The sequence below is a fragment of the Bubalus kerabau genome, chromosome 8 (assembly GCF_029407905.1).
Source record: "Bubalus kerabau isolate K-KA32 ecotype Philippines breed swamp buffalo chromosome 8, PCC_UOA_SB_1v2, whole genome shotgun sequence".
In the NCBI taxonomy this organism is placed as follows: Eukaryota; Metazoa; Chordata; class Mammalia; order Artiodactyla; family Bovidae; genus Bubalus; species Bubalus kerabau.
The window spans coordinates 96987563-97005990 of record NC_073631.1 but is presented as its reverse complement, the minus strand read 5'-3'; the positions used below and the strand labels follow the sequence as shown (position 1 = coordinate 97005990).

The window sequence follows — 18428 nt, the reverse complement described above, 5'->3', positions numbered from 1 at the left end:
TTGGAGCATCTTTGCACCTTTCCATGTAACCATTCTCCACTCCTTTCTTCTCCTTTTGGCCTTCCCCTTTTGCCTTCTCCTGTCCTGTTACTTTGAGCAGTTCTTACCTGTTTTTTCAGTCTGACTCTTCCACTTGTTCTCCTTTGTTCCATGTTTCTCTTCATGTGAACCAGAAAGACCCCTTTGTAGCTATTAATAACAGTAATCCTTTTGATAAACCTAACCCAAGGGGTAAAAATTATGCCTTTAATAAAATATGACATATTGGATTTAAGGCTTTTAGCCTCTAAAGGTCTTGAAAAGGTCAGTCCAAGATCTGCATTAGTATCCATCAGATCTACCTATGTTACTTGAACAATAGCATTCGAGAGAATATTTTAAAGTTGTGATTGAACCTTATTTTTAAATGACTACTGGCTAATATATTAAGAGACATACATTCTACTGATTTCAGATAGAACTATAGAGTATTACAGAATCTTTTGTAAGTAACCTTAAGACAAGCTCAAGAACTCTGTCACCATTGATACTTTCTTAAAATGGAAAACTGTGTTGTAAGAGCCAGCTGACGAGTCTCGAAACTGACTACGAAGTACTACATGTGTGTATCTCCATGTGAACAGTGAGGAGGACCTTCTCCCAGGAGCAGGCTACATGCACTGTGTGTCGGGACTGTAATTTGATGATACCAAAGCTGACTGTGTAAAAGGAGTGGTTGGTTGAGAGCAAGATTCTGGAGAGACCACATCATGGTTTGCCAAGTGTTGATAGAATGGCTAGGGGAAAACCAAGCTCATTCCACAGTATGATTGATGTCAATAGCATATGGCAGGAGGTAGTCAAATCCATTTAAGTAAATAGAAACAAAATGAAAGTCATGGGCAATAACAAAAATTAGAATGCTATTTTGAGCCATACCAGTGGCCTTTACTAGTTCAGACTATCATCTAAATAGAATGGTTTTAGGTCATTCTGTTCCAAAAGGAAACTAGACTAGATAACCTCTCAGACTTCCTTCTGAATTTCCCAGCCTGCTGCCAGTTCTTAATTAAAAAGGTATTCTGATGATCAGTGTACCGTGTTCTTTTTACTTGTGCCAGTGGTTAAGGGAAATGGTTTCACCTTTTTCATTGACAGATTTAGCAGACTCTTCTGGCATAATACACTTTTTATTTCACCATGGCCAGAAATTACCTCACAGTATTTTTGGAATGGAGTTCTCTAATATGGTGTATGACTAACTCTAGAGCTTAGAATACTTAGCATTTTCCTTTGCCTCTTCCTGGTTGGAAACATTGTATAGTTACTCCCTCAGGAACTAGTGTGAGTGACTTTAAGTGAGTGATGTTTAGTCAGGAGTGGACCAGGATTTGAAATAGAGAGGAGTGTCATTCATGAGAGGTTTGGGGTCAGTCATTTAACAAAGACTGATTTGAACCACAGTATTTCCACAAATAGAATGAATTCTTAGACTGAAGAAGCTAAAGTCCATTAAGATCACCAGTATACTTCTCTACTTTTATAACTTTGGGTTTGAATGTAGTTCCTGTTTAAAAATAGTTACTTAAGTGCTACTGTGTAGTGATCTATATTTTTTGAATTCCAATAGAAACAAGGTTCTAGTAGAAGAATTTCCTTAAAAAAAATGTTAAGATAATGCTATGAGACCATAAGCCATTGTTAAAAGCTCTCTTTTTACTGGTGTTGTGAAAATGAAATTTTTGGGGATATGATTTTGAAAAGATTATGTTTGGCATCTGAGATAGAACCTACTTTCTCATAAAATGGATACAGCTTATATTATTTCTTCACATCAGCTCCACAAATTTATCAGCACCAGCTATGTGCAGGGCATTATTCTAGGTGCTAGGGACACAGAAGTGAACAGATTGGTCTCTTGACCCTTAAATCCTTTTAGGGTAAATGAGGATGGGGGGCTGATAAAGCAAAATTTTTAATGTCTTGATAGGTTTATTTAGAGAATTGATGTAATAGAATTGACAGTCATGATAGCTGTCTTAGATTAGGTGTTCAGGAAAGGGATCTTTGACAAAATAAATTTAAGCCGGGGTTTAAATGAAAAGGGGGAAAAAGCCAGCCCTGATCTTCCAAGGTCAGAGATAGAGCATTTTAGGCAGAAAAACTGTGAAGACAAAGACACTAAGGCAGGAACTTAGCTGGCTTGCTCAGGGAAGAGAGATGAGGCTGGAAGGCTGGGTAGAGAGTGAGATATGAGAAAGGGTCCAAACTGTAGGCAGGGCGAGGCCCTATTAGGGCTTCGTAGGCCAGATTAAAGGGTTGAGTTATATTTTTAATGTAATGGAAAAGATCATTACAGTGTTTTAAACAGGTTCAGTGACCACTCTGCTGTTGTGGGGAAATAGTAGAGATACTAGTGGGTTGGGTCAAGGTGCCAAGGTTGAAAATCTGTGATGTAGATCCACGTTACTTTGAAGAAATCCGTCTGTATTAAGTAAAGCATACAAAGGAGGCTAGTACCTAGAGGAAGATAAAAGGAAGGCTTTGCTTTCTATTTCTAGGAGATTTCAAAGGATGTTTATATGCTCGTTGTAGCGAGTTGTCTAGAAGAGAGGGAAAGCTTGGTGATGTCTAGAAAGAGAGGATGAAGGAGTGGTGCCTTTGACACTGTAGGAAGGGACAAGATAGGACTGGTACTTGAGAAGACCATGGACATATGAGCAAGCTGTTCAGGCAGGAGAAATTAGCATGGGGGGTTGTTGGGGACAATGAGGGGTCCTGCTGATTAGCACCCACTTTCGCGTGAAAAATACACAGGGCTATTAAGTCCTATTAAGTGAGAAATGGAGGACCAAAGGGAAGGAGAGATTTGAAGCATACTGGTAAAATGTACAAGTCATTGGAGAATGGGGGAGCAAGCTACTACAAAAAGGAGAGAGGAAAATTATAGGGAATGTTGAATCCACAAAAGATTATAGAGTGTATTTTTAAAAACTGGTATATTTGTTTACTTAACATCTCTTCTCCCTGCCAACCCAGTAGATACATGAAGACAGTCCCTGGGTATGGTTCACTAAAAATCTATCTCCCCAACTCAGGACTTGGTGCATTGCCTGTTCTGCAGAAGAATATTGTTTGAGTCAGTGAGTGAATGCCTATTTAGTGGCATCCTCAAGTCCAAGTATAGACATTGTGAATGATTGGTATCCTTCCATTGTAGACGGGCATTTTGGAGGGGAGAGGGCAGGGAATTAGTAGAGTTCTAGAGAATGATGATGGTGATAGCTCTTAGACTTAGTATGGAGAAGGAGTGAAAATAGGGTGGTAGGTAGGAAGAAGGCTACAATCCATAGGGTTGCAAAGAGTCAGAGACGACTGAGCACGTGTGCATGCGTGCACATACACAGGTAGAAAAAGGGGAGGGCCAGTGGATTAGAGTTCACAGACCAAAGAATTGTGCATGGGGGTGGGAAGCGCTTTGACAAGGATAGGAGACTGTCATTGGAGAGGGGATGTCTGAATTTGTGATTTTGAAAGTGAAGCCGTCTGTAGGGATGACAGACTTCAAAAGCATGTCCTGAGAGTGTGAATGAGATAGAACTGAGGAAAGATCATTGAGGAGAAGCTGAGATAACTGAAAGGCTAGGGTATGAAGAGGATGGTCTGTATAGGCAGTTAATGTCACTAAAAATGACCGGAGTTGATGGGGGAGAAACTTGGGGGCCAAGTGCTGAAGTTCTCAGTGATGGAAGAAGTCAGTTGCCAAATTGGCCCTTTCATTGAAAAACCTGTTGTGCACAGTTTGCAATATCTAAGTCCACTTAGCTTCATCTTGCTGTATAGCCAGAGTAAAAATAGTAGTCGGTTTCATTTCCCTTCCCCATGTCACCTCTGAGGGGTAGCTTTGCTTTTATTCTTGCTTGCTTCTGTGAGAAGATTCACCCATTTCCTTCCTGAAGCTGGCTGATGTCAGTTTTGATTCTACCTTTGGCAATTTATGATTATATAGTCTTTCCATTTGCTGTATAGAAATCCTACCTCACTCACTGTTTAGGTTAGGTCCTACTTTAACTATAGTAGATAACCTCTAGCTTTAGAGCTGATTAGTTATTCTGTCGTTTTCTGGGCATAAAATTCACTTTCCCTTTAGGACTGGTAGTCTAATGAAAACATATATTCTTAGCTTCATTTTTCTTTAGTTAAATGAAATTCATTTAAAACTTTAAAAACTAAATAATATCTTGGTTCCTTTGGGAAAGCTTGTTCATGCAGTTGAAGATTTTGTTCATATTCTTGTGAATACCATGGTTGGTGAAAACCATATTGCTAGAAGGAACTTTGGTGTTTTATACCATCCAGTTCCCTTATTTGAAAGATGATAAAAATGAGACCTAGGAAGGCAGAGATGCAGAATTGCTGACTAGTTGCAGAGTCTGCCTTCTAGCTTCCATTCCAGTGTTCTTTCCATATGCCAATGCAATCAGAACAGTCTTTTTAATAATAAATGTTAGAGTAGCTGTATTTTCCGTTTCCAGTGTGATAGGGTTATTTAAAAAAAACAAACAAACTAATATCCCATAATCAAAATACCTTATAATGCGCTTGACAATTCCTGAAGGATTAAGAGAAGGTTATATTGGGGCAGATATTTTCATTTTTAAGATGAGGAAAGTGATATGAAATTATGTGCCTGAACTCTATCAGCTAATAGTAACATTACTGAGTACTTACTGTGTGCCAGTTACTGGTCACATGCTCTGCATATATTCATTAAATCTTGGTGACACTCCTGTGATGTGTGGATACCATTACTTAACCCAGCTTTATGAACAAGGAGACAGGCTAAGAGATTCAGTAGGTCTAAGTGGAACTTAGGCAGCCTGACTGGAGCCTGATATTTTAACCCCAACTTTGTATAGTAAGTGGCAGAGACTTGAAATTAAGTCTTGAAGTTTCACGTCCAGGATGTTCTGCTCATACTCCCCTGCCTCTGACCATGAAAATAAATCCTGCCTGATTGAGTCAGTGTGGTTATGAGTGACCAGGAGAGTGAAAGATAAACTGTGGAGACAGGAAAAAGAAGGTGATCTTCCAAAAAATGGAACTGCCAGAGAGCAGGTTTTGGTAATCTACTAGGCTGGTAGAAGAGTTGTACTGTTGAAGGATAACACTTCACCTTTTCTTAGTTATAAATAAACTTTTCTTATCCATCCAGCCCATTCCTCAGATTCCATATTATCAGAGAGAAAGGAAGAAACAGAAAAGAGGACCCCTTGTTGAGTTTAGATCTCCTGAACACACACAAGATCAGTTCAGAAGTTCCCATGACACAGGGCAATGAGAGTGAACTCCTTGCTTGGTTCCTCACTCAAGAAGAGACCGGCCCAGGTCCAGCTGTCCTGAGTAGGAAAGGCTCAGCTCTCGGAAGAGACTTCTGCCTGGGTGCGGGCTGCCACAGGCCGGGCCTGGCTGGCTGAGGTAAGATGAAAAATCTGTCTGAGGAGCACTGACGCACAAAGCTGGCAGCAGAGCGGTCACCACGAAGCTGGCAGCATCCACGCCCCTTTTCAGCTGGAGCATCCTAAGTCCAGTCACCTCCTGCACGCTAGGAATGAAGACCCGAGTTACTGCCCTTAAAAATTTATAGTCTGAGACACTGCTAGGGAAGATAGGATTTAATCTTTAATAAATATATTTTAAATAATTCTATCTACTTTAAAAATAGAGAATTGATCATTTTTATTCTGAATGGTCTACTTTATGTGGGTATTTGTCCTGAAGATGAAACACCAGAGTAACTTAATACTTTCTTACAGAGATTCATAAGCTTATAATTAAATTGTATCAGCCACAGCTGCCCCAACCATCTGAAGTCCAGGTTCATTTCTTCTCTAGGATAAAATTCTCATTTCTGCCTTTCATGCTTTTCACCCATTTACCTTAGGGTGGATTTACCTTGTTTCATGAGTCACCTTGTTTGACCTCTCATTTCTCCAAGATTATTCTGGATGCAATTTCTGAATAGGTGATTGGCCCTTGGTATTTCATTCTACCCACAAATTTGATCACTAAAAATATCCCCACGAATAAAAGGAACAAAGATGGAAAGTATGGTTAATTTCTGCCTCCTTTATTTATATATTGATCCAGTATCAGTTATTTGAAAGTGTGTACAACTTTGTACAGATCCCCTCCTGGGATTGGATACAGAAACAGTCTGAAATTTAAAAAAAAAAAAAAGTTTTCAGCATGACTCGGCATGGTATTATTTACTTTCTCTGCTTATTAGCCTGTGGGTCAACTCTAGAGCAGTTGAGTTGTTGGAGTGAGTGAAACAAGCAAAAGCATGGCATATTTTTCTATTTTAATAATCTGTGCTTTTATTTTCTAAGATGTGTAGTTTTGCGTCAGCTTAGCATGGTTTGGATTCCTCCTCCAGAATTACAAATCTGATTTCCTTCTGATAAAAGATAGAGGACAGAGGGGGTAAGCTGTTCAGCTAAACGTTTGTACCTGTTGTCCCCCTTTTTATAAGTGCTTGAGCCATACCAGAGAATAACTGTCCAAAAAATTGGAACGAGTTCTGAATTTTATCTGAACAAATCACTGAAATGTACCATTAGAAGATGTCTGGTAGTGAATAAAATCTTATGTGGATTAAAAATGACTTGCTGCTTCCACTTGTCATGTTTCCATAAAAGCAGTTTTCAAAACATGTTCTCTTAAAATATCTTCAAAATAGTTCCTGGTCGAATGGAAACAAGTGTTGGGAAAATTCTGTTGTTGCAGACAAATTCATTAGGGTGGTGATAGCTTTGCCAAAAGGAAGGAAAACGTGCCAGGGCAAACACGCTCAGTCCTGAGAACGTTCCTTCCCTGAATTCCTAGCTTATTCTTTATCCGTCTCCTCCCCTCCTTGTGCAAAAGTTCCACTGTTGCCATCATTATCCAGAATGTAAATAGCTTTGCCAGAAATGCTTCCCACAGCTTGTCCAAGAACAAATGTAAAGGACGTGTGTGTATATATGTATGTGTGTGTGTATACAGACACACACACATACCCCTTTCCATTTATTTGCATCGGGTAATTTTTCTAACAATAGAAAAAAACTGGTGTAGGAAGAGATGACTGTACTGTGGAAATTGTTTTTTTTGGTAGAGTTGGTCTGGCTGTGCTTGTTTCTCAGTGGCAAGGTTATAAACTCCATTTCTGCCTACTTTGGAATAGTCAGCAGATTTTTGTATCTCTTTGTGGTATTTTAGCATGTTAGAAGCTTTGTATTACATTCTCCAGAATACTTCTGTACCTAGAATGTGCCCTCACAGAATTAATTTCCTTAATGGACTTAACCATTGGCCATTTCTCCTTAAGTTCTCTGTTCTCAGAGCTCTGGCCATTGTTATTAAATCCTAGATTTTAGAACTGATCGTCCTTTTACAAACAGAAATAAGAGTAGGGGGTTTGGAGATCATGTCCAGCTTTCTCTCTTTGCAGGTAAATAAACAGGCCCACAGAAGTGTAGTGACCTGATCAAGGCCTGCAGTTAAAAGGCAGAGTTGGGACTAGAAGTCAAGCCCCTATTAGCACTTTGACCCTTCCAGTCAGGTTCTGCTTTCCACATCACACCTAGATGGGGTTCAGCAGGGACAATGGGGACTGGGCTCCAACCCATTTGTTACTAAAGAATATGTTTACTGAGCCCTTTTTGGTTCTCTTTTTTATGTAGTTTTGAACTCAACCAAGCCAAAATCTAGATTTAATTGAAAACGGTGTGGAAACTGTATTGGTGCCAAATGTAATCTCCAGACCTTGTACAAGGAGTCAGGCACCTTATTCTTTTAGAGACAGTTTTGATAAACATTTCAGGCTTGTTTCACCATGGCTGTTTCCTTGGCTTATACTTTTGAGGTCCCCGGTGACATCACATTATTGAAGCTTCATTCTTTTATTTTTATTATGGAAATATAGTTAATTTACAATGTGATGTTAATTTCTACTGTACCAAGTGATTCAGTTATACATATATTTTCTTTTTTTAATACTCTTTTCCATTGTGGCTTATAGGATATTGAATATAGTTTCCTATCCTATACAATAGGACCTTGTTGCTCTCCATCCTGTGTATAAAAGCTTACATCTGCTAACCCCAGCCTTCCTTTGGCAACCACCTATCTGTTCTCTACATCCATGATTCTGTTTCTGCTTCATAGATGGACTCATTTGTTCATATTTTAGATTTCACATATAAGGGATATCATGTGGTATCTATTTGTCTTTCTCTTTCTGACTTACCTCACTTAATATGATGATCTCGAGTTGCATCCATGCTGCTTCAAATGGCATTGTTTTGTTCTTTTTTATGGCTGAGCAGTATTCCGTTGTATATATGCCACATCTTCTTTATTGCTTCATCTGTCAGTGGACATTTAGGTTGTCTGCATGTCTTGACTGTTGTGAATAGTGCTGCTATGAACATGGGGGGTGCCTGTGTCTTTTTGAATTAAAAGTTTTGTCTGGATATAAGCCAGGAGTGGGGTTCCTAGATTAAACAGTGATGCTTTATTTAGTTTTCTGACAGTTCATTGCTTCTAGCCCATTTCCATTGCTGTAGTCCTACTTCTGGTACAGAGGTGGAGGTGCTTTTTTTTTTCTTTTTTTTTAGTTGGTGGATAATTGCTTTACGGTGTTGTGTTGGTTTCTGCCATACAACAGCAGGAGTTAGCCATAAGTATACATACGTCCCCTCCCTCTAGAGTCTCCCTCCCACTCCCCATCCCATCCCACACCCTCTGGTTTGTCATTAGCTAGCTGTTTTACTCTCAGAATTTGTCCCACCCTCTTCTGTCCTCTGCTGTGTCCACAAGTCTGTTGTCTATGTCTGCGTGTCTTTTCCTGCCCCACTAATAGGTTTATCAGTACCACTTTTCTAGATTTCATACATGTGTGTTAATATATGATATTTGTTTTCCTCTTTCTGACTTACTCACTCTGTGTAACAGGCTCTGGGTGTGTCCACCTCACTAGAACTTGTGGAGAAAATATCCTCACCCCTGAGAATGAAGCACTGTTAATATTTGTACATTTTTGTTTCCAGTTTTTTTATCTGTGTGCACACTTTAAAAAAAAAGAGCAAATAATATGTAAGCACATTATCTCTTTTTAGTATATGTGCTGCCAAAGCAAGCACCATCTCTTTTTTAAAGGAGTATAGTTCTATAAATTAAATTCATCCTTGATCACTGTTCCCCATTTTGTTCCCCATTTCCACCATGACCTTGACCCTGCACCCTCACTAAAATAATCGCTCTTGTAAATGTGGTATATGCTGGTCCAGTAGAGTTTTCTGTTGTTGTTACCATAGAGAATATGCAGTCTTGCTTTGTTTTCATTTATCTGAACGGTGTCATGATGCATATATATATCATCCTGCAGTTTTTTTGTTTCCCCTCAGCCTTGGCTCTATCCTAATTGATACATACCGACCTAGTTCACTACCTCAGCCGTATAGGACTCCCAGTACAAGGATGTGCAACATCTCTCCAGTCCCTTGGTGATGGGGTTGAACTTAGTTCTTGGTTTTTATAAACACTACAGCAAAAGGTATCCTTACGGGTCTTGTTGTATACATGTGTTAGTGTTTTTCTAAGGTTAGGTAGAACTTCTATCCTGCCTTTTCTTTTAACATTTAAGGCATGAATGTTTCCATTGGCTTACTGTAATCTCCTTATAAACACATACTTTGGGAATCTAGACTTTGAGACATCTTTAATGAAAAATTAATATGACATAGTAATTGGACACAAATCCTTTTGCATCAGAGTAATTTAAAGATTGCATGGACTTTCTTAATAGTAGGTAGATAAAGCATTAAGCTATTTTAACACCAAAGATTAAAGAACAAAAATCGGAACCATGATTAGTACTTGGAGTGGCTTGAGCAAGTAAGGGTTGGAATGCCTGGAACTTCATCTAGTCTAATCCCCATTTTCTAAGTCTAGAGAAATTTCTTAGATTTTTGGAGCTGACCTCTGTCACTCCTCATCCTTGAGAATCCTCCTTTGATTCCGCTTGTCTGCCTCTTTCCTGTAATCTTCCTCTCCTCATGCATGCTTCCCTGTCACCTCTTTGTGCATCTTGCAATTATTCTTCATGTCTCCTGTCCCATTGCTCCTGTCTCGTGACCTCCTCAAGAATAGTGTACTGTCTTTATTTGGTTTTGCACCTTAAATAAGCACAGTGCCTGATACACAGATGTTGAACAAATATATTTTGAATGAATGAAAGAGGTGAATGTGAGCTATGGGGTGAGGGAGGGTGGGATTGGGACGTGGTGATGCTCACCTTAGTAAGGAACTTCAATTTATTGAAACTAGGGAGCTGAATAAGGAAGTCTTAAAAGGGAGTTAGGCGGTGAAGATGACAAAACGCCAGCTTTGACGGTGGGCTCTGCTTGAGAGGGCGTCATTTGCTCGTATGCAAATGGATTAAATCACTGGTTTTATGTTAGAAAATAATTTCTTTTCAGAAGTTAAATACCAATACATTTGTTTAAAAGTCTATACCTACTTGTTTTTCTAGGAATAAATCAAAAAGCTTGAATCCCCGACAAATATAGCCATCTTACAGAATTTTTTTAAACACCTTGCCCAATTTCTTGGTTGCCCCAATTTTAATCAAAACTGGGTTTCCTGGAATGAGTAGACTAAAGTTAAAGGAAATATTTTGGTCACTCTTCTTATGAAATCCTTTGTGGTTTGGAAGCAGTACTCCTTCAGTGTTTCAACAGCTTCATTCATGTTCCGCACACAGTGTAGCACAATGATGCCAGTAACTGAGCTTCAGAAGGAGAAGTTCAAATGCAGAACCTCCACATTTAGAAATTGAACAATAAAACTTTGGGGGAGGAAAGTCAGAGTAGCTTTCTTAACTTTTATCATGGCACTAGTTATAAACCATTTAATACTATACATTTTCTTGGCAAGTATCATCATAACTCAGAAAATAATTCTTTTAGTGTTTATTAGAAGCTTCATTAGATTATTCTAATAATCTAATGATTATTAGAAGCTTCATTGCTCTCAAAGTTTGCCCATTTGATTAATAGAATGCTGATATATTTTAAGTAATTGACACTGTCAGGAGAATATAGTCTAATCAGTAACCAAAGATCTAAGATTGAAAGTAGTGAGTTATCCTAATACTGAAATTATTTCCAGTACTGAAATACTTTAATTGTTCTCTGGATACTTTTTGCTGCTAATTAACATTTCTTTTTACAGGATTCATGAATAAAATTTTCCATCCCAACATTGATGAAGCGTAAGTAACTATTTTAAAATGTTTAAATCTTAGCAGCAACTGCCCTTGATTAGAGTTTATGTATTGTAAAAAAGTCTCAATTATCTTTTTGGATTTTATCAACAGATAGGACTGTCAGAAAGGTCACTGACACTATAGAATCCAAGAATATGATATTCTAAACCACTTAGTTCAAAGTCTGCTATTGGACTCCTTGGTTTTTTCCATTGTCACGAACGAGTCCTTCATTTCCCTTGATATCCAGCTAACATTTGTACTATTCCGCATCTCCATCTCTTTGCATAGACACAGTCCAGAGATTGGTCTTCAGTGTACAGAGTGTATTATTTTCAGCCCCTGAAGTATTTCTCAGTTCTTGAGAGTAAAGCAAACAATTAATCAATCACAATTACCCCTTTCTTTCCAATATTTTCTTAGTGGTATTTTAAAATGTGCTAAAAGTGCCTCCTATTTTCTACTTCCAAGGCAATTTAGAATACTATTTGTCCCACAGTTTTTCATTGTCATAGCATTAAAATTTGATATTACATATATACACACGTGTATACATGTGAAGTATTCTGAACTCTGAGAGGTTGTATGTATATATATGTGTGTGTGTGTGTGTATCATGCCCCATTGTCTTTTAAAACTGTCAATCATCCTAATAAAGATGGTCTCTTCTGTAACTGTAATATAGTCATAAGATTCAGGAATATGAATATTAATGCAGTACTTTTTCATCTACTGCCGTATTCTGGTAATGTGCTTTTTCATTCATTAAAGGATCCAGTCTAGTATCATCTACTGCATTTAGTTTTCATGTTTCTTTAAAGTAGTTGCATCTGAAACCATTCCTCAGATTTGTACAGAATTGACATTTTGGAAGAATAAAGACCAGTTATGTCATAGACTATCCCTCAATTTGGGATTGTCTGATTTTCCCTTATTAGGTTCAGAGTATGCTCTTAAGACTGGAAAACCGAAAGATAAGATTGTGTCCTCCCCAGGGTATTCCATTTGGAGGCACACAAGTCTGTCTACCCTGATTACAGTGTTAATTCTCATCACCTGGCTGTGGTGTTGTCTGGTTTCTTCACTGTATAGTTACTGGTTTTCCCTTTCAGTTTGCAAAGAGACCCTTAAGACTTTGTATATTCTGCTCCTCATCTTGTTTTTACCAATTGGGATTCTTTGGAGTTGTTTTTTTGTTTTTTTTTTTCCCCCAATGATCTACTAAAAATATTTCTGATGATAAAATTAGTTGTCTGATACATGCAACTAACTTTCTGATTTTTTTTTTTTTAATGCCATTCTTTCCATCTGTTTCAGGTCAGGAACTGTGTGTCTAGATGTAATTAATCAAACTTGGACAGCTCTCTATGGTGAGTTTGGCTATGGAATATTTTTTAGAGATGTTGAGACAATGCCTAAAAAAAAGTTGTTTGGATTTTCTTCTCTGGTTTAAGATGTTTTGTTGGGAATGTGAAGGGATTTTGAAGGCCTGGTGGGAAAGTTTAATCAGTGAAAAAACATATTTTCTCATGAGTACAGACTTGGTTTAGCAGTGAAAGTTTGAAATAATCTTTAAGATTCTGAAATGAAGGTATACTGATACTCACATGCAGACACACAAATACAAACAGAAACATATATGTGTTATTCTGAAGCACATTGTATACATGTTTATCTGTAATGCCTTTTAGTTTTGGGAAAACCCTTAGGAATATCCCTTTGAAATGAAATGATGTAATTAGGAGGTTTGGGAGATCATCTGTTTCAAAAATCAAAACTTTGTTATGAAGCAAAGAATCATTTAGCCTTACCTTCATTGCTGAAACTGACATCTCTTACAGTGAATCTGCACGTAAATTGAGGTCACAGAGAGAGAGTATCAGGTCTTATTTCCCTGAGCTTATAACTTGGTTGGGGAGCTAAAAATATTTTAAAATATATTTAAAGCTAATTAGGGATACAACAGATCAGTCTGTGTGTTCTCCCCACATGACCAAGTTCTCAGGCTTCCCAGAGTCTCCCTGTTCTCATGCCCCCACTTCATCAGCATCCCCTGATGCTCCAGCTGGAAGTAATCTTTGGACTTGGCTCAATTTTACAGCTCTTTTTTTTGGGGCGAGGGGGCGGTGGTGGCTTCTGCTTTCTACTTAGTGTTTGTTGTTTGCCCCGACATTGTCTGTGCTACTGGATTATTTGCTGCCCTAAGGGCTGGCAAGGCACCCTTCTGATTGGTCTTTTAAGTCCTGGCATGCCTAGCACAGTGCCTCGCACCAGTGTGTTTGTAAGAATGAATGGTCCAGACAGCAGACACTTACTGAGAGGTGCAGAGAGGGAAAGATCACATCAGGCAGGGGTTAAGCAAAGACGGCCGCCTCTTGTTATGAGACCTTCTGGTGGTCTGAAGGTACACAAGACCCCTTATTCCAGGGGTCTTGGTGACTCCATCTGCGAGTCACCTTGCACTGACCTGGTGATAAGAACCACAGAGGTTGGTCATCAGCAGCACAGTTAATCCTTCTTTTTCCCTCCTCCCGATTCTTTCAGAAATAATTTCCTCTGCCCGGAGTTGTCCTCCCCGATCTCTGTGTGATTGGCACCTTCTTTTCTCATCTCAAACATGCTTTCTTAGAGACGCCTCCTTTCCTGGCCGCTTCACCTAAAATAATGTCCCTCCATAGTGCAGCACCCTCTATTTTAAAAACCTTAAAATTTGTTTATTGTTCATCTTGTCCTATCAGACTGTAAGCTCCACCAGACCAGGGACTTTGTCTCGTGTGTGTATGCACATAGGTACAAGTGCCTAAAGCAGTACCTCGTGTACAGTAAGGGTTCAAATATTTGTTGAATTAATAAGTGACTTAACCATGCCCAGTACTGTTTAACATGAGAGTTTAGGGAAACGGCAGCTTATAAGGAGATGAGGGAACAGGAAAGAACATCTACTCTGAGGTTTATTAAATGAATTCCCTTCAAGATGGTTTTTTTGGTAAAAATGTCTCGTGGCAGGCTGCCTGGAATATCTGATGTAATGATGTGTTGTCTTAAACTGCATTCACATTTTAGAAATGTACATAACTAAATACTGCAAGCTGGTTCCAATTACAATAAAGTAAATTGGACTTCAGTTTGACTAATTTTTTTACTATTGACCAGAGGAGCTTTGGGGACGAGGTTTGCTGATTCTCAAGCATCTCACATCTCAGAATAGATTTTTTAAATAACTGTTTTATTGAACTTTAACTCACATACGTAAAATATACACATGTAAAGTGTATACTTTGATAGTTTTTAGTATATTCACAATTATTCACTACACCACTGCCACGTTTTTATCACTGAATATTTCCATCACTTCAAAAGGCAATCCTGTACCCTTTAGCTATCACCCCCTCATTTCCCAGCCCCTCCCCCAGCCCTAGGCAACAACTAACCTACTTGTTGTTTGTATAGATTTGCCTATTCTGGACATTTCTTATAAATGGAATTATATTAATATAATATATGGTGTTTTGTGACTGGCTTTTTCACTTCTTGCAGTGTTTTCAGGATTCATCTATATTGTAGCATGTATCAGTATTTCATTCCTTTTTATGGCCAAGTAATATTCTACAGCACGGATACCATTTTTATTTGTCAGATGATAGACATTTTAGTTGTTTATGCCCTTTAGCTATTATGAATAATGCCTCTATAAATATTTGTCCACACATAGTCTATGTGGATATGTTTTCCTTTCTCTTGGGTATGTACCTAGGGTGATACAATAACTTTGTTTAACCATTTGAGGAACTATTTGCCGAAATAGTACCATGTTAGATTCCCACCAACAGTCATAATATATAAGGTTAATAATAGACTTTCAAGCATAAGGCCAATATGACTAAGGTTTCATCACATCTACAAAATTTTAGAATATGTTCTTGTATTACCTTGCAAAGCACTTAGTAACAAGAATTAAACCACATTGATCAGAGCAAATTTTGATTTCCCAATTACATGTGTATGAGTTACCTTTAAGTGTTCCATAATACAAGAACATGAACACATAGGTAAGTGTAGGAAACTAGGAAGGAAATATTTTTAGAGTACAGTTAAAATTATACTCATCACGGGAGAATTGTTTTGACATTTTGCTCAAATCCAAACTATTCCTCAAGAAAATCCAGCATTTCTTCTATGAAAAGTCTTATTAGGAGCAGGTAACTACAATTTATGTATTTAATAAAAGTACTGGTAGAAAGGATTGGTTCAGGTGACCTTGAAGTTTCTTTTAGACTTATCTGACCTTGAGATCTGAACTGAATTTTTATTACAAACTGCTAAATCCTCTGGCTGAAGGTTAGTTCATAATTGGTAAATTCTGAATCACTCAGTCTCCTGCTGTGATTCTTATTCTAGTTCAAAGGACAAAAAAAATCTAACCTAATATGAAACAACTAATAGGAGAAAGTTGGCAAGTTAACATGGGTGTTCAACTGAAAAGCAAAAGGCTTAGCTTGGTAACCAAAACTTGTTTCAGCACCTCTACTGTATAATATGGTAAGGAGCAGGGAGGTACTTGTGAAATTTCCTGCAATTAACTTTGCCCTGGGTATGTACTGTGCAATATGTATACATATTTTTATTGTAATGGCAATTCCTAGTTGAAATTTCAGATTTATACTCATCATTACCTGATAATAAACAGTGTTTATGTTTGTAGCAAATTTAGTCCTTTATTCCTCTACCACCGTGACTACCACCTGCAACCCTGCAAAAGAAAATTGATTTCTGGCAGCCCATTTGACTTACTGCCTCTCTTCTCCTCCTGCTTTTCCTTTACCGAGTGTACATGCAGTTTGTTCATTCAGAAGCTCAAAATTGGTATAATTGTAGTTGAATCACCCAGTAATTTTTAAATTTTATGTACCTTACCAGAGAACGAATTATAGTAGGTAATATGGTTAATTTTCTGAAGATGCTGCTTGTCATCAATATGAAGCTGTCTGTTGAGTTTGGAGTTACTGTTGTCACTCTTTGCAACATCAAAAGGAAAGTAGCATATGCCATCAGAAGATTGATTTCATTTTGGCTTCCTGTATGATAGCATCCTTTTTTATATCCCTTTCTGCTCTTGCAGGCAGCAGTGATAAAAGCTTGGAAAACTTACAGTTCAGCCAAGGGAATCTGGATTTCAGTTTCAAAAACAACTGTAATTTTAAAGACTGGTGAAAGGAAAGTTCATTAAGCCGTAGGTAGCTTTCTTAGCTCCTCTTCTGTTTTCCAGTCTTCCTTATTACTCCAAAATATATTTTATCCATCATTGTATTTTCAACCCACACTCCTGGAAGGTCAGGTACCTTTACTGCATTATACAACTTGAGTTTCTCTCTCACTCTTCTGGCCCATGCATACCTGATCCTCACAAATTATGTTTCAGTCTCTAGCCTTCCTTTTACTCATTTTTCGACTGACTTGATAAATTACTTATTTGTGGATTAAGTGTGAACAAGTAATGTGGAAGACAATTTTCTTATAAAATTGGGCAGTTTATAATTTTATTCTCACCCTTAGGGTTGCTAGCCAATGGACTGGATACTCCTCTTATTTTGCTGGTGAGAATAATCAACATTTGGGAAATTACTTACCCTGGAGTCATTTGGAGAGTCAATAACAGACAAATGAAGTTGACTACAATGAAAGGAGTACTTCGGGGACTTTGAGATTGGAATTAGGCAGAAGAAACAATGCTTCTTTTACTAGGCATTTAGAAAAATTTTAAGTCATAAATTTACTTAATAGTACTGTGCTATAACTTAATGACTTTAAGCTGCTAAGTGAATTTAAGCCTTTCCATATTGGACATACATTGTTGTTACACCCCTGTTTTCAATCAGGTAGTCTGTGAATCTTTCCAGACTACTCAGATTGTACCTGAGGGTAACTGTATCTTACAATAATGCTTTAGGCTGTTTCAGAGTTTTGCTTGGTATGTTTCTAGACATTTTAGTGTAGTTGTAGAGATAAGAGATACATTTATCTGTCTGCATGGATGATTGACTCGCCAACAACTACTGTTTGAACAGGCTTGAGAGCTCAGTATTGATCCGTGTTGGAATCACAAATGTCATCCTGCTTTTGGAGCAGCTGGATTTCATTATGAGTCTAGACTGAGGCCAGGTAGAACAGTTTGTTTCTCGGACTAAGGGAGAGATGTCACCTGCAACAGATAAAAAAGAAATATGCTGGAGTTTGGGATTTGATGGTTTCTACAGTGCTAGCTTCATGATCCGCCTCCTTTGTGTGTTTGTAGATATTTAGATTTGGTGTTGGCCTGTGGCCCAAGAATTTAACTAGCTATGCACAGAAAACTGGGGCCTCCTTGGGTTGAACAACTTAGCAGAAATTCATTAAAAACACCACATTCACATTTGCTGACGGTCAGCATTAGAACCATGGAGTAGTCCAGGCTTTGTGGATCGTGGGACATGAACCAGGCTATGGTCCTGAAAGACAGCCACAGCCATGTTCTTCTTTCTTTGGGGCTATAGCTGCAAAGAAAGTGACTGTGACTTTATAGATTTGTTTTTTCTTTCTTTGCTTGTGATCAGTGTGTCTAGGTAAAATTTTTCCCCATTCTTGGCCACTTATCTTATAATTCCATGAAGTTATCTTGTTCTTTTCTGACATTAAAGACAAACTAAATTGTTGCCTAGTAATTTAAAACTTTAAAAATGAGTTTTAGTATGACTGTAAGAATATCCAACTAGCTGCTGCTGCTGCTAAGTCAGTTCAGTCGTGTCCGACTCTGTGCGACTGCATAGACGGCAGCCCACTAGGCTCCTCTGTCCCTGAGATCTCCAGGCAAGAATACTGGAGTGGGTTGCCATTTCCTTCTCCAATGCATGAAAGTGAAAAGTGAAAGTGAAGTCACTCAGTCGTGCCCCACTCTTAGCGAGCCCATGGACTGCAGCCTGCTAGGCTCCTCCATCCATGGGATTTTCCAGGCAAGAGTACTGGAGTGGGTTGCCATTGCCTTTTCCAATCCAACTAGCTAATTATACATTAACTGCCCTCATTTCTAGAAGGCTAATAACAAATCCTATTACCATGTTTTAGCTTGCAATCTTTTAAGGTAAGCAGGGTCATGCCAGGT

At 38.3% G+C, this 18428-nt stretch overlaps 1 protein-coding gene across 1 annotated transcript in view; it reads left to right on the top strand.

The window, feature by feature from the left end:
• Positions 1–18428, top strand: part of UBE2H (ubiquitin conjugating enzyme E2 H) — a 100431-nt gene that overhangs the window by 62950 nt on the left and 19053 nt on the right. Inside the window, exons 4-5 of the mRNA XM_055590907.1 lie at positions 11260–11299; positions 12611–12663. Of these exons, the coding sequence (XP_055446882.1) occupies positions 11260–11299; positions 12611–12663 (93 nt within the window). The remainder of the gene's footprint in view (positions 1–11259; positions 11300–12610; positions 12664–18428) is intronic.